Here is a 23,696-nt window from a genome sequence, read left to right on the forward strand (position 1 = left end):
TATCTCAGTGCTCCTCTGTCATTTTGTGCAACTCACCTCCTTCTCAGTTTTCGCCTTGCCCTGGTCACTCAGAGCTCCATCCAACCCTCCATCTTCATCTTCATCACCACCAATAACTGGACTCCAGGGGGTCCTGTCCTGATTCCAGTTACCACTGGCATTGCATTCTGCAGTGATGGGTCATCAGAGACTAATCTCCCAAAAGCTTAATTCATTTCTGCAACTCGAAAAATTATGCTCAATAATTCCAAATGACCTCCTTATTGAAGCATATTTATAGCCACTTGGGGCTGGATCTAAAAGTGAGACAGTTAAGACACAAGTGTACCATCATGTTGCTCATTACCACCATTCACCAAGTTTGTGCTTCTGAAATTGTGAAGAAACCTATATAAAAAAAAAAAAAATCACATTCAGCATATGACATGTGCCTTTAGTCATCAGGTACACAATAACCTGGGAGCACTGGGTTCAAAAAGGCCACGCTCTTCTTCCACACAGTCTTTTATTTGTAAATAATAAAAATGAACTCTTGAATATAAAACATACACATCAGTAGAGCCACATCTGTTATACAAACAAGAACTGTTGCAGTGAATACTTCATCTTTCGTCTAGTATCGTGGTTTGGGAGTGGGGAGCCATGGGCTGTAAACAATCAGTATTCCTGGAGTAATACTGACAAAGGAAAGGGGCAGTCGGCCGTACCGCCAAGTGCTTCAACAAAAAAACATCTGCAAAATATGTCTGCAAAACCAGGTTTCTTGTTGGCTTTAGAAGTCCAGTCCAAACCAATAAACGGGGGGAGAAAAACATGGTTTTCAGGAAGAGAAAGTAAACTTTGCTCCAATTGGTTCTGCTTGTTTTTCTGCAACTGGGACAAAATCAAAATAAAGGCCTATTGGCGCCCACTTGTGTCTCGTAGCCACTCAGCAGCTCAAGCACTGGGCGCGTATTCCCCTCAACAAGACCAGGAATGTTTGTGTGTCAGCGATGCGTTTGTTCGTTCATAACTTAAGTTCAAGCCTAATTTGTATGTACAAAGTGTGCATGTCTGCGTGTATTGGTGACGGGTGTACAGTCAGATACACTCTTTTTTTATATTCATATATCTATATCTTTATAATTTATATCAAACTCATAATGATACTTCATATACATTTAGCTGTTATACACACATTCTCTATCTCTGTCTCTAGCCCCGACCGTCATAAACTACAGTTTAGACACCTACATCCTCGGATACGCCAGGGGTTCGAGTATGCTCAGTACTACAGAACAGCACTGTTGTTCAAAGGGTTCAAAGAAAAAAATAATTCAGACAATTTCTTTTTTTCTTTTGGAGACTTCCTAATACGGATATTTAGACCCAGAGTGGTAGGCGAGGCCTGGGTGGGATTGTCACCCTCCCCCCCATTAGATCCGCTCTTGTTAGGGGGCGGGGATGGCTTGGCTTTTCTCGGTTTGTATTCATATTCAGTACGAGCAAACTGTACAAGAACATGCAACATACAAGCTGGCCTAAAAGTATGTGGAACTAACACACATAGTCTAGTCTTTTTTTCTGTTTTTGTTTTTTTGAGAATTGTTCCTTAATTTGTCTCGTCTTTCGATTTTACAAAAAAGTAGAGAAACGAACCGAAAAAACGAAACGGAACGAAAGAAAGAAACGTGCATGCAGCTTGGGGGCCGGGGAGGGGGCGTCCCCGAGTCATGCTGCTCCCTCCCACAGGGGGAGTTCGAGGGGTTTGGGGAGGGGAGGAGACGGGCGGTGGCGGTCGGGCGGAGGGTATTCAAAGAAATGTGGCCTGGCCTTTGTCACTGGCCTTTGGCATGCCATCGCTCATAAACCAAACATAGACATACACAGAGGGAGTCTGCACCATGTGGCACCATTCTGGACAGTGGGCAAAAACAAAGGCAGGAAAAAACAAAAGATCCAAAATCAAAAGTGAAATTCTAATCCGCAATTTGGTCTATGTTTTCTTTCCACACGGAAAAGGTTTGGCCTCGATTCGAATGAACGAGTCCAGCTTTTCCTGTCAAGGCTAAGAATGTGCGAGTGCATGTGCAGGCTCCCTTTCCATCACGGTTAAACGGGACCAACCCTCTGTCCCCTTGAGCTCATCACTATCGCCACGGTAAAACCTGAAGAGACAACAGCCAAACCTGTGAAGCCGCAACTATTTGCTACTTCCACACTTTTCCCTGTGGCCTGGCTGTAAGCTCTACTCTGATTGGCTGGAGGGTTACTAGGCGGAGAACCCCACTTTGTTTGGGTGCTCTGATAGTGGCTGCACAAGGAAATACGGAAAAAAGAAAACAATGTTGGACAGAAGCCTCCACTGCTGCAGGTCAGAGGAGAAAACAAAGAAAGCAAAACTTTGAACACAAAAAGGTGTAAGGAGGAGGGAGAGGGAAGGTGTGAGACGTGATTGTCAGACTCCAGCTAAGCTTTGATTGGCTAGTTCTATCTCTCCCTCTCTTTCTCACTCGCATTCCCTGTCTCTCCGTCTGGCTTTTCATCATTTGAAAGAGGGCTTCTCGTCGACATCCTCGGGGCGTGTTGTCACCCCTCTGCTCAGTAGTGGTCCAGTAGCTGTGGTCCATTATTCTATTTTGTCACTTAAGGGGTGTTGAGGGGTAGGCGGTCACCGTCCGGTCACTAGGACCGAACGCCCGGCGGCGGTCCTGAGCTGTCCAGTGACGTCTGAGACGCCAGCCGTGTGAGCGGAGCTAATGTAGGGTCCACCAGGGAGGATGGTGGAAAAAGTTTGTACCAGCCGATCACCGTACTAGAGAGGTCCAGCTCCTCCAACAGTATCTGTGCTACACCCATGAAACATTTGTGGTCCAATCGTCCATAGTCACCCCACACTATCACCTGGAGGAAAGAACGGCAGATGAATTGATTTAGGATTGACTGAAAAGACAAAGGTACAATCACCACAACACATAACCTTACAGATTTCCAGGTTCAACGTGCAAAGGAAAACAAAATGCTCATAATAAAAGATTTTAAAATGCTTTATGCATCACTTCAAATGACTTACTTACCATTTCATTTTACTTACAGTTAATTATTTCTTTGTTTCCTGTAAAAACCTGATTGCAACTAAGTATTTGTAAGCAAATCAAATCACATTCTAATTTCTAATAAAATACACTGAAATTCCTTTAATTACAGGGGACTTATACCCTTAGTTGTGACCCGTATCATAGTGTTAACGTGTTCCGTTCTAATCCTACTAATTAAGTCAAAACAATAAAATAAACAGTAAAAACAACGCACTTTCTCAACACACTCGTTTTTGGGGTTAAACAAAAACTTGTAATTCCAGAAAAAAAGGTTGTCCACTGTGCTCACTGCGCCATTCAATGATGCAAACGTTCTTCTCGTGCCTGTACCCTGATCTGTGCCTTGATACAATCTCAGTGTCTCTGAAGCCTACAGACAATCTCTTGGACTTCATGGCTTGGTTTGTACTCACATGCACTGTCAACTGAGGCTGAATTTACCACCCCAATTTACCACATTTCCGATTTACCACGTCCCAAGCCTTCCCACGTGAAAGGTAACCTTCCACGTCCCTATGATACGCACCGGATTGTGAATGGACTCCAATGGAATGACGTAATAATCGTATGAGACAGTGTTTTCCAAAGCGATTCATGACAAAATAAAATAAATGTACAAGTGTAGATTCATTGCAAACGGTTCTCATGTTTCCGAACGCGTAACATACAGACGATTTGTCACATATCGTCGGTAATGGACTGCAATCAATCAAACTGCTGACAGGTGATCACTGGAAACAGGAAAGCGTCTCGGAAAAGCTTGTGAATGTACATGTTATATTTTGTTTTTTGTTTTCAGTAAAGCTGGAATAAACCTTATTTTACTTTGTAATTATGGGCATGAATCTGAGGTGAAAAATGAATTTAATCCATTTTAGAATAATGTTATATATGTGACGTGTACAAGAACATAAATGTGGAACACGTTAAGCACTGTGAATGCTCTCTGGATACTCTGTAAAGGCTATGGACTATTGGAAAGTACCATAAGTCTATTGTTCCAAGATATACAGTCTATGGCAGTTTCACTGTAATGTCCCCAATAACACTCTGACCTTTCACTATTAATACATTTTTAACTAGAGCTTCTTCTTTCAACGAGTTTTCCCATAAAAAATGTGATCATTACCTGAAGCACCTTGCCCTGGGGACTCTCATCGAAGAGCAGGTGCTGCTGGTAGAGCGGCTCCAGGGTCTTTCGTGCAATCTTAGTTTTCTTTTTGGCTTTACATGTTCCATTATCCAGCAGGTACACTTTTACATAGGGAGCTGAGAGAGTGGTCAGGAGAGGGTAAAAATAAGTTTTATGGGAAAAAACGGGGACAGTATGGAGGTTGCTTTAGGTTGCATCCACCTTAATTTAACTGTAAGTGCTACAAGGAATTAGTTTTGTATGAACGTGTGTTACCTGGGAGGGATTTAGAGCCTGGTTTGGGGGTAAGGCCTCGTGCCCTGATCACCTCCACCTCCAGCTGGCCTTTCTTGTCCATCAAACCAATCTGAACATCACCTGTTTTTAAAAACAGACCATTTCAGAGAATAATGTGCAACACACAAAATCTCTCTTTCTCAATTGAGCAGAGCTGATGAAGCTGTGACTCACCCATAGCTGGTGTCGCCAGCGTTTGTCTGCCCACTAGCTGACCGGGGCCTAATCCATCCAAGAAGTCGCTGAACTGACTGTCAGCACCCAAACGCATCCCTGAGAAGATCAAACTGACATACACAAACACAAATGAAACCTGTCCTCAGTTTTTGACTCCATCTAGTTTTTAGAGAATCAGTAAAAACTTTTTCCAAAAATTCTTAACAGCATTTGATGTTTGTTGTTTAGAAAGATAACTTTCTGTTCCCTGCAGCCAACAAAACAAAACAAAAATGATCTATTCTGATTGCTAAGAGTGCTAAAAGTAAGTAATAGTCGCAGAGTAGTCACTGATGACAACTCAGACCTAAGAGGGTTAACAATCAATTTAATCATTATTCAGAGAGCTAGTATGTTTGTTGGAGTTGGAGTTAAAATGAAAAAAAGACCCCAAAAATTGAGCTCTTAGAGGTTTGATAGGGAACATAAATACATCAGAGGAACACTGACAGTGCCCTCTGTGTGTTGTCCTGTGTTTTGGCAATATTGTCAGCATGTACGTACTTCCCCTCAGAGCTGTAGCTGTTCATGCTGCCGTCGGTCGACTCTCTGCTCGCCTGTCGGTTCATGGCTGACCCTCCTCGTGGATACTCCACCGCCATGCCCGTCTCCACACTCCTCTGGATGCTGCTGCTGCCGGCCTTACCCACCTTCTTACCTGCTGACGCTTCTGTTGCAAACACAGGAAAACGGGCTTTAGCCACTGGTCTTTGCATGTGTCATTCAACCCTAGGTCCTAATCAGTTATCAGGCATCTCTGATGGATTTCTCTTTTTTTGTTGCAAAAATTCAACATGATAACTACAGCCTAAGATATATCTCTTCAGGCCTTCCCATGCAAAATAACATCCCACGGTGACATCACCAGCATTTCAGTAATACACTATTGTACGACAGACAAATCTATGCAAATCTTTAGATGCTTTTATTTGGGAATTGTAAAAAAATTTTAATGGTACTTAGGTGATGAGGTCACTGCAGGAAAATCTGACTAAAAATCAAAAGTCAGTCCACTCACACCTCAAATGTTTAGCAGGGATGGAAAGGCAAAACTCAGAGGGTTGAGGAAATAACACAGTGTGTGCATCAAAAAGGAAGAGTTCAGTCATTTTCAAAAGCCTGCTGTTTGTTCATTTGTTTTTATCATAAACACAAAGTTCTTTCAGACCCACTTTAATTTTAAATGTAAAATTCAAAGACAAATATTGTATTCTCAGCTCACGAGAACACTCTGAATTCACTGAGTCAGGCTTCTTCCACGACCGAACCAGCCTTTAAGCATAATGGTTAAACAAGAGGGTGGAGTAAGGAAGCGTGCCGGAAACAGTTCAGGAACGGTGTACGGAGTGCTGGGAACATTCATCATTCCTAACTGAACCACTTCTTATGCTTTCTGTGCCTGACTTTGCCCTATTCTGCCTGCGTCTGTGAAAGTGGGACGTGAGTGTGATGTTACATCGAACTGCTGCTATACAAAGTACTTAAGGACTAATGCTCCTCCTGGTGTACAATGTGGGGTCACGCTCTGTTAATGATCCTGTATTTACTATTCTGCGTGAGGCAATGACTAATCAATTACTATTATTACACAGTTAACCTTCCTCCTTGTTGTATCCTACAGTCTCTGACTTCCTGCCTTTTGCTTTACCTTTCTGTCTGTCCGCCGCCTTACCCGCCGCCTCTGAAATAACACACATAACAACAACAAAGCCAGTAAACAACAGCAACATCAGCACACTGGTTACACTGGTAAACTTGTACATTTTTTAAAACTTATTCTTCAGGATTTAGTGACCACACTGTATTTATGTATGTATGTATGTATGTATGTATGTGTCCTTTATAAAATCAAAGTACCACTTATGAAATCCAGCTTGCTTTGTGTAGATAAAGAAGCATCAGATTAAGGAATCAAGTTCAGTTTAAAATGTTATAAATGTGTCCTTGAATTGTGTATTGAAGCGATATCAACTAAAAATTAAATTAGGGCTAAGCCATACTTTTGTGCAATGTGCACCACAAGATGGTGCAGCAATTCATTGTAAGTCCATTATTAAGAATCTGTTATTTACAGTAGTGCCTGGGGAAAGGCAAAGCCTCTCGAGGAAAGCTGGGGCACGGCAAAAAATTAAGAAAACCAAAAAAACCTTCCAGTACACCCACCAGTACACCCACCAGTACACCCACCAGTACACCCACCAGTACCCCGCTGTCGTCTGGGGGTGAAATATTTAGCAAAATTCTGCAAAAGGGTAGTCGTGAAAAAATCCTATTAGTAAGTTAACTTTTCTTGATGAGTTCTTGAGTAAAATTGAATTTTTATGTGAAAACTGTTATTTAACATTTTTCAGTTCATTTTTTTAATGTGGAGATGTATTTTGGTCATTTTTGAAAGTTAACAGACTCACAACACAGAAAGACAGAAAAAAAACAACATTCAAAAGTTTTTCCTTCTGGACAAATCTTTGCACGTCGTTTTTCTCGGACACTTGGTCAGTCTGTTGTCTGACCTGTCTGGCTAAGCTGCGAGGTACTTCGACTCCTTCTGGACGGCAGGATGGCGACAACACGCTGGCTCAGGCTTGAGCGCCGCTTCTTGATCCCGCTACCCAGGCTCCCGAGTGCCGTGTCTGACTGGCTGCCGTCAGCGTGCTCCATGCCGTAGATCTCACCACTGATGCTGGTGCTCTTCATCATGTGGCGACCCGATGCGCGCATGGCTCGGCTGATGGTGACATTATAAATGATAACACATGTTGTGATACCCTATTTCAAAACGTTTAAATGACAGTGTGTGTGTGTGTGTGTGTGTGCGTGCGTGCGCGTGCGAGTGTGTGTGTGTGTGCGTGTGTGTGTGTGTGTGTGCGAGTGTGTGTGTGTGCGTGTGTGTGTGTGTGTGTGTGCGTGCGTGTGTGCGTGCGCGTGCGAGTGTGTGTGTGTGCGTGTGTGTGTGTGTGTACCTGAAGCGTCCCCGGGGTCTCTCTGACTGGATGGACATGTAGCTGGTGCTACTGATGCGAGAGGCACTGCTGGTTCGAGAGATGGCTGAGACGTCGCTGACATCACTGTCTGAGGACTTATGGGAAACATTTTCACTACTCCTCCTCTGGTCCTTATAGAGCTGCATGAACCACACATCATCAAACAGATATTTTAGAAAACTGCTGTGAAAATGAAGCAAGTAATTCTCTACCTTACAGTATAAAGCGCCTTGAGGCGACTGTTGTTGTGATTTGGCGCTGTATAAATAAAACTGAATTGAATTGAATATAAAATGCTAGCGCTCTGCTGCTGCATCCTGATTGGTCCATTTGCTGATAGCACAACACGCTGATTGATAGAAAATTGCTGTTAGTTACAGAAAGGGATTTTACAACATTACATTTGGTGTACAAGCTATTAAAAATCTAAAACTTGAACCAGGTGTTCTCCATATAGACTGTGCATCATGATGCATCTTTTGGTCTGAAAAGTGAGGGTGAAGAGGAAGAACTGCAATCTTTCTAATGACCAGCAGAGGGCAACTCTGAGGTTTCCATAAAGAAGTCTTCTTGTGTGGACCGCTAAAGGGAAAGAACACATTTCACTCCATTTTTCATGGCCTCAGGAAACTTCCTGACATGTTTATGGTCTCAATCATTAGTTTTAAGCTGGTTGTTTCGTAAATCATAGTACGCATTAGAGTGAAAAGGGGTGACAAAGCAGCACAAACCTACTGTGTGCTACCATATGTCTCCCTTGGTTTGCCAGTCAGATGTGCTACTTGGGATCAGTGGGTGACATCACCTTAGCCATGCCCCTCTTTTAAATCTTTTTAAAGTCCATGCAAGCCTGAGTTCAGTACAGTGACAGACACTCATGCATTGCCATATAGGAGGATGACAAATTACAGGGCAACCAGCAATCTGAGTTGTTAGGTGGGACGAGACTACTGTACACTGGGAACTCCAGCTGCTGCTAATGTTTTTAGATGCTTAGATGCATCCAAGCTCTAATCACCTTCCACCTAAATGTTGTGTTTGTTCTGTCTGCTATATTAAAACATGCTTTATTTTCTGATTAGCCATCTGTAATGCATCACACAGACAAAAAGAAGAAGTTAAACTACTGGCATGTACATATTTTTAAACATCACAATATCAATATTAAACTATTTTCTCTAAGGGAAAAAAAATAGAGAAAGCAGACGGTATGGATTATACATTTCAAGATTCCAAGCGTTAACTCAGTTCTTGAGTGGCTGCCCATTTGGAAATGATTCATTTTATGGAGTGGTCTTCACCATTACTGTACTGTAATTTATTACTTTCTCAGACAGTCAATGCAATTCGCTGCGATGCACTTGAGCAGCATTATGGTTCATTCTTTCTGTCTGGCTGGAACCTGTATTGTCCTCCTCCACTCTCCAGACAAGCTTGTTTTAAAGCGAACGGTCAGGCTACCTCTCGTTTATTCTTGAGCGCTCGGTCAAGGTCCTGTTGGCTGGAGGTGGCTGGAGCTGAGACCCGATTGGAATGAACCCTCATCTGGAGCTGACGGACACGCTCCTCTGCTACCAGGGCTGCACGGTGAAGGAAAGAAACTTGAAAAACTAGAACTTAATCGGACACTGCACAAAGATGACCCTATATGGGTCAACCTTTCTTTGTACCTTGTTCTACAGTGCTGCTCTTGGGGGGAAGCTGTGGGAGTTGCCTCACTCTGCGAGTTGATGAGGACGTCACCGAGGAGGAAAGAGACCCACCACTTTGGAGGTGTCCCCTAACACAAAACAACATGACGGAAAGCAGAAAACAGAAGGGAGAGGGGAAGGGGAGACATGGTGGAGAGAAGAAATGTGAATATAAAGGAAGGATGAAAAGTGTGAAGATGGGAAGAAGGGAAAACGATATTAAAGTCATCACATTTGCAGTCGAGAGTGCCATTCGCTGGTGGAATTTGACGTCTTCACGTCATCCCATTCACACAGTGAACAAAATGTTGACAAGTACTCGACATTGGATGAACCTGCTGCAATTTCACATTTCTTGACGTTAGGCGAGTATCACTTAACATAAGGTTGCAAAACAAAGACATGACGACAGAAGCTATAGGAGGAACATCGACGTTGGAAACAAGACAACAGCAGCAGCAACATTTCGATCAAACATCATATTCACAGAGTGAAGCAAAGTGAGGCTTGTTTGGGGTTCACAGTGAGGGACTCTGTTGCCAGTAAGAGAAGCAAATCAAGATTTAAACAGTGAAACAACACACTGAGAAAGTGAAAGCCTTCAGGCACAAATCCCACCACGACTGTACACATCCATCCATTCTCACATAACACATATTCCCTCTCCTACTAGAAATCTTGAAATTTGGGGCTCCTTTCCACTGCACTACTAATAACAAGGGTTATTCATGACAGTTTGTCATTTTATTTGAATATAGACTGCAAAGAAGTGGTTTGTAGCTTTTGGATCTGAGAAGTGAAACAAATGTATGAGTGCCTATAAACCAGCATTATTTCTAATGGCCAGCAGGGGGCGACGTCTCTGATTGCGAAAAAGTCTGGCTGAGTAAAAGGCTGTTTTGACAATGGGCCTCCCTTTCACTCAATCTAAACATTTTCTTGATCAGTCTGTGGTTTCATCCTAGTGTCAAGTCTTCTTGAAACCTTCAAGTTTTTAAGTTTTGTAACTTGGATTTTAGGAGACCTGGAATGTAAATGGAATGATTGAACACATTTAACACAATTTATTGGGCTATGTGCTGAATTTAGAGGTTAGAAACAAAGTATCATTCTGATACCAATACCAGCGTTGGTATCAATACAATACACACCTCTACTGGGTTTGTAAATCAGAGGCACCCTTAGCTCACCCGTGAGCAGATATATTCCTGATCATTGATAAAATTACTGTTAAATGAAGCTTATTCATTGTCTGAGTATTAAAATGTTGAGATATGAACACTTACCAAAAATTTCCACATCCACTCAGAAATTACACATACAAACAATGACTGCAGAGTCCACACAACACATATACAACAACTACACAAACAGCAGCAGCATCTGATGAGATGCAGCAAAGACATTTCACCAAACACACATACAAATGCTGACAGAAGCAGCAGCAGCCCTGTGTCTTTCCTCTCCACGAGTCTCTACAGTGAGCAAACAAGACTCTGCCTCTGGTTAAATGAGTTAGAGGAAGGCTGATTTAAGATGAATCCATTTACCAAGGGGACACAGTGGGGCTTTCTTTCCCCTGGAGCCCATTTAAATGGAGGTGGACTTGTTTCTGGTGTACATCGACACGAGTGCCATAAAAACCCAGAGCCCAGCAATACAGTGTGTAAGCAGCAGCATGCAGGGACAGAAATGAGGTTGAGGAATGGGAAAAATGGGGGGAAAGGAAGAATCCATAAAATATACAAGAAACGATGTTAAATGAAGGCAAACCTAAACAGAGTCGTTTATGAGTAACATTAGTTTAAATTTAATTAACATTTTAACAATACAAACTTCATAAGAAAAGCATGAAAAAGTTTTGCACTAAAGCATCACTACACTTTTAACCATGCCTCCAAACACAATGAGGACTATTAATAGTTTTATGCTTCTGTGTTCACAGCCTGAAGTCGCAAGTGATTGCATGTCCCTCAGATAGCGCTAACCAGCATATGTCAGCTTGTGTTTATGGTAGTAGACTGCACACTGGACCAGCTGGACCCAAATATAGTAATGGATCTGGATGGAAGACACAGCAGTTTCAGTCCTTTACCAGATTCAGTCCCAACATTAAAACCAGGCAAAACAAGTAACACACTGATTTCAGTTGTTACAGTTTACAATACGTTTATATTGTAAGGTGACAACCCTCTATGAGAAAGCACTTGGTGATTGTGAGAAGAAAGAACTCCCTTTTAACAGGAAGAGACCTCTGACAAATCTGGCAAAGCATCAACAGGAAGTAATAAAGAAGCAAACCAAAGGATGTGATGCCAGCATCCCAGTGCAACAGAACAACTGTCGAGGCATGCAGACTCCATGTCCCTACAGATCTCTCCCAAGGTGTCATAAAATTTTACAGGGTGGTTTTAATGTTGTGGCTGATTGGTGTCTATATAAACATTACAGAGGGCAATGTTTAACGCAGATGTTCTTATAATGAAAAAGTGTTTGCATTATTTTTTAAATATGTTTAGCTGGCTGCGCAATTAAGGCTTTGATTCACTGCATATTTCCATGTGAACAATGAAGCCCTGACCCCTGGGTACTCTACTCAGTGTTAATAACTGGCATTTTTACACATTATCATGTCATTATCAGCAGCTCCAATGTTTAAGAAAATATTAAACACAGAACCTAATTTCCTTTTTTATAAGCATTTTAGCACTTTCACTTTGGAGATGCTAATAGTAGCAATTATTCATTATATAAAAAAGTGACTTTTCCTACTACTTAACTAAAAGTCTTTAGTATCCTAAACAAAGGGGCATCTCTATAGTATACATGCAGTGGAAGAATCTAACACTTTTATAGCACTGTCTAAAAAATAAAGCCCTACAAAAGATATGTGGTAAAACCAGCAACATAAATTCCTGGTGTGACACATAACATTTGTATCAGAATATCTTTCATGCTTACAAGGACCACATGGAGCCCTTGGGAAACACGTACTGACACTATGTTCCATATCTCGATCATTTATTGCACGATGATGTACTACACTGTCACTGCAGATCAGCAGATACATTCATCTCCACTGAAATCAATGTGCACTTACAGGCTCTTTCTGACCACGACAACACAGAAACAGCCAATGAAAAAGGACCCTAAGTGATAACTGAAATTAAACTCACTAATTAGCTTGTGCTTGAAATTAGACCGTGGCAACCCCTTAAACTGAAAATCAAAGTGTCAAAACTGCTGTTCCTGCAATGGTTCCTTGCATGTCCTACAATCTCCACAGACTCTCATATATTAAAATGCTGATACAGGCAACTTTACTCAATCGGACTAGTGTCATTTGTGTCAGTGACCTGGTTCTCTTCATCTTGTTTGTCCTATTGGTGCTTTTTGGGATATTTTTAGTATAATTATATGACAAATAAGATCACCTGCTGTCTGGTACAGTCCATTAATGCTAATTTATTAGTCTGCTTACTTAGCTCTAATTAGCAGATATATATGATGCAAATGTGCCACCTTCTGGCTCTAGCAGCAAAACACAGTAGCAACCAAGGTGCTAGCATTGTGACTTCGAAATTTTAGAAATCCATGCTAACTTTCACAGTGGTTGTGCCTAACTGTGGCTAAGCATTAAGGGCCTCAAAAAATACTTGGACCTATTTATAACTACTATCTGCTACCAAGTACTAAAACACAGCGTCTTCCCAGCTGGTGAATGCATCTAAGAAGCTTTGTGTGTAAACAAGACACCTGAAATACGCTGAGCGTGCCGCACACGCCTTACCTGCCACTGTCAAAGAGCTTCCTGCCAAGAGTGTGGCTTTCAGGTGTTTCCAGGGTCCGAGGCTTCCTGGAGAATGGTGGATGAGTAAAAAGGACAATACACCACAGAACAAAAAAAGATGGATGGATGGGTGAATGAGGGGATGGAAGAGAGCGTGATGGTGGATAAATCATTTCAATTTAGAAGGGCCTGACTCTGTCTGGAGCCGTCAGCGGCCTTATAAGTTTATGATCTGTAAAACAGGAAATAGGAGGAATCCTGTGATGGATGGTATGATGATGATAGGAATAAGGGGTGTTATACAGTCATGCTTCATCTGTAAGTGTGCCTGTGTGTGTGTGTGTGTGTGTGTTCATAAATGTGTGTGTACCTCTTCTTTGTACTGAGGTGAATTAAACTCTCTTGAGACGGAAGTAGCATCCATATTCTCCATTCACGGACATGAAGATGACAAGGATGATCCATGCACCGCCCCACGCACAAACACAAACACACCCACAGAGACACACACACACATACACGATCACACTTATGATATGAATTGTGGATTGCATGAATTTTATACCACTAATGAGCAATACGCCTTCAAAAAAAGACTTCTCAAGACTAAGAGGAGAAGGAAAGCACACATAAGCTGCGGATGCAAATTCCTAAAACAAAAATGTAACTCGGAGAGACTGTGGGAAGCAAATGCAAAAGGGCAGGATTTCACACCAGAGCCAGTACAAACTACCTTAACTTCAAACGAGCACAAACCTGATACTAAAAATCACAAAGAACAGAAAGTCAACTAAACAAAGATACAGCAACAACAATCACGACCAAAAACTGCTGCTACCACTCTTTGCATTAAAGGGCAAGCCAGAAGAACACAACCCACACACTAAAAGCCACACAAATAACCCTTTACACAATGTGAGCGACAAAGTTAAAGAAAAAAAATCAAACTTGTATATGCCTAGAGGACTTTTTTTTCATTGGGACAAGTTCTACTTTGTAGATCGTATTCACTCTCACTGAGATCAGCTCATCTATTACTAAAGTTTGCAGCAGAAGGCTAAATTGCCAAAAGTGATAATAGATTGTGATTTTATCTTGTATTTGTTCAAATAAAAATGCAGTCAAAGTAAAAGGTAAGTCAATAGCAATAAACCTATATTTCTTGTATATATTCTTGTCTGCTTGATGTGCAACTACAACTAGAAGGTGTTAGCGTAGCCTAGCATGCAGTCTTAGATTAACAAAAAAGCTAGTCTGGCAAAGTCCAACCAAAGTATTACTGCTGGTCATATATTTTCATAAATGTTTCCTAAAATATCTTTTGTAATTGATTTATGATGACCTCATGAAATTTGAAAGCCAAAACCTATTGGTCTAGCAATGAAGTTGTACTACATGCTACAAGTGTTGCCAAATCTTTAGACTTTTTCCTCTTTTTGATTTTGGAAGTAGATAAAGTCATGTCCAGACTTCCCCTTTACTAAGGATCTAAACCTTATCCACCCAAACCTCTAAAGCTCACTAATCAGTTGGCATTTGTTATTTATTGCATCATTAGGACAAAGTCAGGGTAGTTATTACCCCATGTACTGAGTTTAGGCTAGTTTGTGCTATATTTTGTACTAAAATTTGTTTAATTACACTTGTTTTATATGATACAAGATAAAGTCACTTGCCAAACTTGCGGAGAGCTGACGAATTAGAAAGTTGAAAAGGTTAAATTGTAAAATCACTACTAGTCATTCATAGAAATATAACAATCTGGCAAAAAGAGCTTGGCATTTGCCTCAACCCAATAGGACCCAACTAAGCCAAGAATATTTCCACTGGGTTTGACAAAAATGTGTTTCTTACTAAAACTACTGTAAAAAAAAGAAAAGAAAAAAAGAAAGAAAGAAAGGAAAAGAAAAAGAAAGTAACTTGGCAAACTTTAGTGTTTGGGTCATAATGGCGTGAGATTTTAAGGCACAAGTCAAGCTCCAACAAGAAGCAATTGGGTGAGAATGGTCCACAAAAGGGTACCTGTCATCTTCAGGGGAAGCATGTTGAATAAGAATCCTTGGACTTGCCGGACGTCTTCGGGGCAGGGAATGGGACAAAGATTTTCTATGCGTACACATACAAAATACATCACCCATAGGACCAAATCAGCAAGTCATTAAAAATTCAAGAGATTCGCTTTTCCAGTGTCAGGAAAGCGCACAGTAAAAAGTTGATTTTGCTTGCCATTGCTATGGGTACATTTTGACTACCTGGGAGTAACAGAACAGGCTGTAAACACAATATTAGCACGCTATCACCTTATAAACTGAATATGGCAAGTTTGTTCGCAAATGTTTCCCCATTTTCACATTAGCTTTATTTTGTGTTGTGTTTCTAGACACTTAAACGCAAGTCTATATTTTTCTTTTAGCTTTAGCTTTTCTTCTCATTTTCATGGACAGCAAAGATCAATTGTTTGGGCATTTCTTTTCTGCATTAAAACGTGAATCCCACCGTTTACAGTGCAGTTATGTTATCACTTTACAACCAGAAGGAACAACATGAACGACACAGTGACTCTGAAGTAAATGGACAAATGCCAACAGGACTTTTGTATTAAGCATTGAAAAGACAAAAGTAACTAAAAAAGACGGTCTACTGCGAAGCAAGTTCAGAAGACCCAGGCTTTTTTAATCTTTGCTTGCAGGGTGGGTCTACCTTTGATTAATGCTTCACCTGAGGTTTTACAAAGGGATTTCACTAACCAACAGGTGACATCACAGTGACTACATCCATCATTTATTTGCAGTCTATAGGCTCAAGAGGTTTACTTATTGTGTCTCTTAGAATTAGTAAAACTGCATCATTTAGCCTTACTTTTGCTAACCAACTGATCTTGCTTCGTAGTACATCCTTTCGACCGTCTAATGTTGGGAATAGTTTCAAGGAAGTGACAAATCAAAAACTGTAAGGTACAAGTAAGGTAAACTGATTCCTTTGTCTGATAGCTGGTTATGAAGTTGTCTTTAAACTGACCCGAATACTCAGAATGCTGCTTGCCAATGAGACTTTGCAAAAATCACAACATCATCATGAACAACCTTGAGGACAGAGGTAACAAAGGGGATTTGCTGGAATAGTAGAGTGGTGCACAATAGTGGTGTAGGTGGGGTGAGGATGATATCAGGCTAGTGTAGGATCATTCAGAGGTGAAGGAACTACAAAGACCAGGGAAAGCTGAAGTGCAGGAGGACTACAGGAAGGGGGTTGGGTACAGAGGCTGGTACCTTTCAGTCTCTGGTGAGGGGGCATGATTGTTTGGAGCCAGACAGTTGGCACTAGCGCTCCTAACCCTGTCCAGAGAAGGCTGCAGATCACTAGAGGCACCACAGCACAACATGCCATCCAATGGAGGAAGAGGAGGAGGAGATGGAGAGGAGACAGGGTGGGAGGACAAAAACAGACACAAAGAGAAAAACAATGGACAAACAGAAAAAGTCTTTTAAAAGAAAGTCTGGTTAGATTTCCCTAATAATGCTGTTCTAAGAAATTAAACCATGACTGACCCAGCTGGTGTCAGGATGGCAGTGTCTGTACATTGCAATGGTTGACATGGAGATGGAGTATGGAGGAAAATGTGTCTTCTAGCTGTTACTGCCAAAACTAGACTGATTGATCTCTGCATTTTTCCCAACGCGGAACACTTCAACATCCATGTTAACCATAAACCATCATCAATGTGTGTGTGTGTGTGTGCCTTACCGATGTGTCACCTCACCATTAGACCACAGATGTGTGGTGGAGCGGCATGTCGCCATGACCATTTTCAGTCTCACTACAGAGTTACTTATTTAATATGCAAGCAGCGTGGAGCTACTGATGAAATGGAAATTTCAAAAAGTGGACTAAACTAAAGAAATGAAAGAAAACAGGTTGGAAACTAACCAGAAGCCCCTGCTGTGATGGAAGGACTGAACCGTTAACCAGTCCAATATAAGTTGACACTGGTACTACAAATTGTCTGATGGCTTCAGTATGCTTCAAATGGAGCGCGAAGAGCAAGAGCAACATCTAATAGCACCTCAAAGAACTTTTCTGACAATGAAAATGTCATCTGACTCAATTCTTTTGTTGTCTTTTTTCAAAGTCTTACAGTCATACTTGTTCTCTGTCGCTCTTGGCTAGGAGCGCTCAAGGTATGACAGCAGACAAAAAGTAGGCGCCATTTTTTGTAATCAAGTTCACACAAGGTTCTGCAGAAACCCTTTAATAACTGCTGTTAATAAACAGTAAAATGATAGAAACTTTTATTAACGCCTTAATGACAGTGAATGTTATGCTACATAACATTATACTGAAGCTCTTCTCGTTGTTTATCCAGTTATTCAAAAACTGCATTAGATCAGTGATTGCTAAAGTGTGAGTTCTGCAAGAGGTCATTTAAAATAAAAGCTGTTGATAGTGAATCAATTTCAGAAAATGAGCCAAATGAATCTATAAAAACAAAAAGATGAATAATAGAATGTACTCATGTAATAACTTATGTGGATGCTCCTGAAGAAGACATCCATGCAGGAAGCAACAAGGACTGATGAGGCAATCAGAGAACAAAAAAGTCGTCGGGATTCAGTAACTTGAAGCGATGAGTCAAAGTAACCGCTGGTAACGAGAAGTGGGCGGGTCCAAATGTAAACTTTCTCAACTTCAAGGCAAGTGATTGTATGAAATACCATAGAAGGATGCTGTTGGCTGGAATGTGACTGCATATTAAATACAATATAGCGTTACTAAGGCAACTAAAGCCTGAATTGTCCTCGATTAAATGCGATTAAATGTCTGCAACAAAGCAGCAGGTGACGAGCAAATTGTTCCCTGTGCTGTTGCCCCTTTGGTATTGTGTGCTGATAAGAGATACTGCATTCTTTAAAATGGCCAGCAGGGGGAGACACCTGATGTCCATTTGAAAACAAACATGGGGAAAAGAGCAAACACATTCAAGAAAAGATCTTTCTGAAAACCTTATGGGCTCAATTAAACATCTGAAGTACTATATAATGCAATTAATATTTAATGGGCATTTTTTTTTATCATGGTCCCCTTTAGAGGGATAACTTTATTTATTTAAAAAACAAAAAGCAAAATGTTCATCTTGAGGATTCACCAACAACAGGTGACAACTCTGAGCAGGTCAATCTTTTACATACAGTCTGTGATCTACCTTGGTAAAATGTCGACACAGGGAAAGTCCCTTCAGATTTGGACACTTTCTCCATTTGAACAGATTGAACTGAAGACTTACCTATTTGCCTGTTTGCGGAAACTGCTGAACAAAAGTGGCATCTTAGGTGGCAGTGTGTTATTGTGCCTAGTAGGTCTCCTGATGTTAGCATGCATGCAGCAGACACAAGCAGGAAAGGAAGCCGGAAGGAAAAGGAGGAAGAGCAGAAAAAAAGTATATAGGAGTGCATGGACAACCGAAAGATACAAAGGGGGAAAGAAGTGGCATCTTATCCAGTGATCTCATTGATTTTTGATTTGTTAATTATTTAGATTTATTTATCAACATGTTTCTAGATATTGTGGTCATTGCAAAAATCACTGGCTAAGATTTTAGGGTGTTAAAGCATAAGTAAGCACATTATCTCTGCATTAAGAGCGTACAGTCAGCAGCAGCCAGATCTCTTCTCTACAGACAAACTTAGCACTTTACACCCTCCTTTCCTCAAACACTTGTACACTTATACACTTGTGTGTATAAAAAGTACAAAAAGTGTCCTAGGTTAGATACTAACACAGCTACGGTTGTATAGGGGTTTTATATACCTCTAACAAAGGTATATATAGTGTAACTTACCTCTTTGGCTGTGTGCTCAAATGGCAATGTAAGAGTCACTACATTACACGTGAACTTAAAAATATAAATAATAATCAGTAAGAGTCATTACATGAAAACTGTCACGTTTGGGTTCCTAACATTTAAAGGGAAAAACAAAACCCCCAAAAATATAGTTTCCAGTGACCAAACACACTAAACCAAAATGTCTCCTGTGTCTCATGTAATATACGTAATAACTTTTTGGTATTTTGTTTATGTAGGACCAACACTTCTCTCTTAATGGGAAATGTAGCAATCAAGTGTGAAAAAGAAGTATTTTTGGATGAAATAATATTATTCATTTAGAGCCATGCAGTTTTACATAGGCTTACAAACAGCACTGTATATGTGTATATGTGTGCATACTGGTGTTAACGTTGACCACATAGAGAAATTCTGACACATCATTTTGAATTTTTCTATCCAATTAGATTTTACCTCATCTCAGGCTATAGTGTTGGCTGTATTCCTGTGACTGGGCCAAGCTAACTAACTGACAAATGAGCGTATTAATAAAAAAAAAAAGATATTTGACGAGTTCCCGAGCTTTCAAATCGTGCATTATTGCAGGTTTTAAAATATGCTATGAAACACAAAATTCATAGTTTGGTTTTTGTCCAGAAACAGGAGGACCAGTACAGTTTCCATGGAATGACCCAAAAGCCTTCAGACTAAATAAAGATATTGGAGCATCATGCAAAAAGTGCCCTAAATTGTTTCAGTCAGAGACAGAATTGGTGCATATTCATCATTTGGACGTATGAAAGCAGGTGTACACTAAGCAACATTTAGTTTTAAGTCTAGCCTAGGGGTGTCGAACTCCAGGCCTCGAGGGCCGGAGTCCTGCAGGTTTTAGATCTCACCCTGGGTCAACACACCTGAATCAAATGATTAGTTCATGACCAGGCTTCTGGAGAACTTTGAGAAATGTTGAGGAGGTAATTTAGCCATTTAAATCAGCTGTGTTGGATCAAGGACACATCTAAAACCTGCAGGACACCGGCCCTTGAGGCCTGGAGGTCGACACCTGTGGTCTAGCCCCTGCAAGCTGTACTGTTGGACTGATTCTTGAAAAGCAGCAAAGTCTGAAACCATGCATGGTCCTGTAGTGTCCTCTTGTGGATCTGAGGCAGCAGTACAGCTAGATTACCACAGGATTTCAGCTCACTGGCCTCCTTTTTGTCTCGTTATTTAGACATGACACATTCTGTTTTTCTTACAGTTATTTCATTTAATGAACGGACTAAAACCAACTAATGTGTCTGTGTGTAAGGTCTGATATAACTCGGTTCTCTTTTATAATGCTGGGAAGTCAAAGTTTGCATGGGACTTGTTCACATTTCTTTTCTGTATACATTTTACATTACACAGGATTTTTTTTACCTCGATTTCAGAGGCATATTCGTTTCACTCTTAAATAACAGTCTTGAGCGACAGACTGCAATTAGAGACAATCTGACAAAAACACACCTCATCTACAACCAACATGTAAACATGTCACGATTGGCCAGTTTACCTGGTGTGCAGGCACTCAGCACTTTTGCCTCGCATTGATTGGTGGATCGTGAAGACCTCACTGTGGTAACCATGGGGATGGATGACATATGAGGAAATCAACAACAGTTAAAAAAAACCCAGAAGAGCAGAGGGGAGAAGAGAGTGAATAGGAAAGAGAGCTTTGGCTGGTTCCACACAGTCACACAGATTCAGAAATTCAGTTTTGCAACCGAGAGCTTTCAACCTAAACACTGAGGTCTGAGGTCACCTCGTGCAACATGAAACTCAACAGATAGCTACGGCATCAAACGCTTTTCAAGAAACAAAACAAAAACCGACAAAAAGCAGCAACTATTTAAATCTAAGAGACCAGTAAACAAAGTTAGACTTGGCAACACAGGCACTCACACTCTGTACACACTTTTTCAGCGGATGTGGATTTGCACAAAAAACTAGGGCCTTGTACAACATAAAGCAACTCTGATGACATTTACACTACAAGTGGTGACCAAACACAGGCACGCACCTGTCGTCCAGATACCCTTCCCCTTGATGGCGACCTCTACCAGCATCGTAGTAGCGGGACGGAGAACGAGAACGGTGACCGTGAGAAAGCTCATCATCCAGGCTCCTGAAGGAAATGTAAATAAATAAATAAATGGATGGACGGATAAATGAGAGACTGACTTGTGAGGTTAGTGGTCAGGTGGTATTGCGGCACACTGCTGCTCGGTTTCATTTAGCTCAGTGACTAAAAGCAGAGCTGGCAGCACTGCATGTTCTGAGCCAGACAGACATTTCATTAGTAGATGGACTCAGTTTGCTGGCTTCCAGAAACACTCATGTCCTGTCTGTTTTTCCTGAATCTTGGTTTTGCCTCTTCCATGCATTCACTATCGTCTCCCCAGGCCGATATCGGTCTTTTTAAGTAATCATCGTCAGACGTGAATCGACAGAGCTCTTTCACAGGACTCAGCAATCGGTCCAGGGCAGTGCGTTCAAGACAATTTATGGCTAAAATATAACCATTTGGACAAATAATGGGGAGTAAAATCCTGCCTTACTCAACCCTCACCTCTGGGGGGGGACATTGGGTGGCCGCGACCGGATGCGCCCCTGCTCCTCTCGATGAGGGGAGACGGAACGAGAACGTATGTGATGGGTGGGGGTCCTCTGCTGCTCAGGGACCTCCAGGGTAGATGTGGGCTCCCGCTGCCTCTCCCTGCCACGTCCATCTGCTGCTATGGAGAAATGGCAGCACACATGCACACGTACATAAACAAGATCATAGCAAAGTAAGTGCAATTCAGAGTGTATACTTTAATAGTGACAAAACCTTCAGTCTCTAAAATTCATAAGAAAGGAACGGTATTAAGTAGTACTATATAATCCATATACAGTCTCTTCTTGAGTGAATAATATTACTAAAATGGGTTTGTTAACGCTAAGGTTTTCCATATGATCCTGGCAAACATTAATGATATACAATAACTGTCATTATGCATACATGGGAAGATGCGTGGGCCTTGAAGTTGCAAAAATGTGCTAATGGCTTTAAAATATGGCTGCTAGTCAAGATCAGTAGTGGAACATAGCCAGTATAGCCAGGATGAATTAGAGTGAAATGCATTTTTCTACAGTATCTTTTTTAAATCTGCATTGTTTCTTATCCACCACCATATCTGCATGTCAAAAATGTATACCAAAGCCATACATTAGCTACAGTCAGGCCGAATTACATTTATCATTTGCCTGCAAGACAACTTCTGAACTGTTTCCACTTAAAAAGAAAAAAAATCATATTAAATCATAACATCTGTGACTAAATCTTGTTAACAGTCTGCTGTTTTATACCATGTACATTTAATTTCATTCTAGTCACCTGCTACGTTCTGAACTAAACTAATGTCTATTACCCTTACAACATGCTATTAGCCTTCTACACTTTAGCACTAAAAATACAGAGGAATTCATGATACTACCTCATATATGATAATTAAATTCATGTTCATTTTCTGCTACCTTACAGCATTTGTTTATAACTAAGCCAATGTCTGCTACCCTCACAACACATTCTCACCAGAGTGATCATCGTGTAGGTCTGTTCCTTAACTCTTTCTCGATGCATTAATCAGTCTGGATGAAACTTATTAAATAAACCGCGTAGGGTTTGAAATAAATCTGTATACATGAGGTTTACTGTTATTAAATTTAGCTAAAAACCTTTTATTTCTTTGGCATTTGGTCACTGGAATGTATTGTCATGCATGTCTGTAAATACCTGTTAATCAAACAGTGATGCTAACACTGCCTTTAATTGATTTGTCTTATTACATGAATATGTAGCTTGCAATGAACAAGAAGAAAGAAATATATGTAATTTTTATTCATTTGGTGTTTATGTACAGAAGTTTTTGCATTCTCACTATATACACTGATATAGATCAAATAAAAACAACAACATAATTTAACATACACATCTGTGTTTTAGCGAAACACTGCAGGCCTAGCTAGTTTAAGTTACATTTTTATACCCAGAGAGGGTATAAAAGACACAAGAATTCATGCTACTGACCCTGCTTCCACTTATGTAGTTTAAACTCATGCTCATAGCCCTCACAACATGGATGATTGACTTCATGTCAGTAACCTGTTAGATACAAACACTATATAAAAGATATAAGAAGTCATGCTAGTGGCCTTCCACCTCATGTGTAACCTGATTTAAAACCATGCTAATGGCCTTACCTTACAGCATTCCTCTCTATAATTATGTTAATGTCTGCAAGTTTAGCTTTATTCCACATGCAATTTCCTTATATGCCAGTAGCATGTTACCTTATTTTATGTTAAAATACTTATAATTTTTAAAAATCTTGCTAATAGCCTATTAAATTACATTACTTGCAAGTTTAAAATGGATGTAGCCTCCGGGTTGGAATAAAAAAGGCAATAGGTGCCTTTGCCTGCTTTCTGAAGGCCAATACACCAAGGCCAACTGTGGTTGTAAAAACACTTTATTCCTACAGAAGGTTGTGGGAAAACAACCTTCTAACTAAACACTTTCCTGATGAGTTTATGTGCTCAGTAAATAATTCTTAGTCATAAATAAAAAATATAATATATTTTGTAACTCTTGTTCACTTTGTTTCACAATA

At 40.7% G+C, this 23,696-nt stretch overlaps 1 protein-coding gene across 15 annotated transcripts in view; it reads right to left on the reverse strand.

Moving 5' to 3' along the window:
• Window positions 1–486: 486 nt before the first annotated feature.
• The window catches only part of rims1a (regulating synaptic membrane exocytosis 1a), a 118,348-nt gene continuing 95,138 nt past the window's right edge, over window positions 487–23,696 (reverse strand). For 6 of the 15 annotated variants that reach the window (XM_086258302.1, XM_086258304.1, XM_086258303.1 and 3 more), the window contains 18 exons: window positions 21,614–21,779; window positions 21,065–21,169; window positions 20,558–20,617; window positions 18,466–18,543; window positions 16,454–16,543; window positions 15,207–15,290; window positions 13,555–13,611; window positions 13,185–13,250; window positions 9,374–9,483; window positions 9,165–9,283; window positions 7,683–7,843; window positions 7,233–7,447; window positions 6,371–6,403; window positions 5,227–5,392; window positions 4,681–4,793; window positions 4,486–4,587; window positions 4,207–4,346; window positions 487–2,883 (listed from right to left, as the gene is read on the reverse strand). In XM_086258302.1, the coding sequence (XP_086114428.1) occupies window positions 2,665–2,883; window positions 4,207–4,346; window positions 4,486–4,587; window positions 4,681–4,793; window positions 5,227–5,392; window positions 6,371–6,403; window positions 7,233–7,447; window positions 7,683–7,843; window positions 9,165–9,283; window positions 9,374–9,483; window positions 13,185–13,250; window positions 13,555–13,611; window positions 15,207–15,290; window positions 16,454–16,543; window positions 18,466–18,543; window positions 20,558–20,617; window positions 21,065–21,169; window positions 21,614–21,779 (2,084 nt within the window). In that variant the 3' untranslated portion in view covers window positions 487–2,664. The remainder of the gene's footprint in view (window positions 2,884–4,206; window positions 4,347–4,485; window positions 4,588–4,680; window positions 4,794–5,226; window positions 5,393–6,370; window positions 6,404–7,232; window positions 7,448–7,682; window positions 7,844–9,164; window positions 9,284–9,373; window positions 9,484–13,184; window positions 13,251–13,554; window positions 13,612–15,206; window positions 15,291–16,453; window positions 16,544–18,465; window positions 18,544–20,557; window positions 20,618–21,064; window positions 21,170–21,613; window positions 21,780–23,696) is intronic. The other 9 variants (XM_086258306.1, XM_086258300.1, XM_086258309.1 and 6 more) reach the window with 8 other exon arrangements.

Source organism: Aulonocara sp. 'chitande type north' Nkhata Bay, linkage group LG13 (assembly GCF_057382095.1).
Source record: "Aulonocara sp. 'chitande type north' Nkhata Bay isolate Kocher_YH1m ecotype deep benthic linkage group LG13, A_spYH_male_GT1.1, whole genome shotgun sequence".
In the NCBI taxonomy this organism is placed as follows: domain Eukaryota; kingdom Metazoa; phylum Chordata; class Actinopteri; order Cichliformes; family Cichlidae; genus Aulonocara; species Aulonocara sp. 'chitande type north' Nkhata Bay.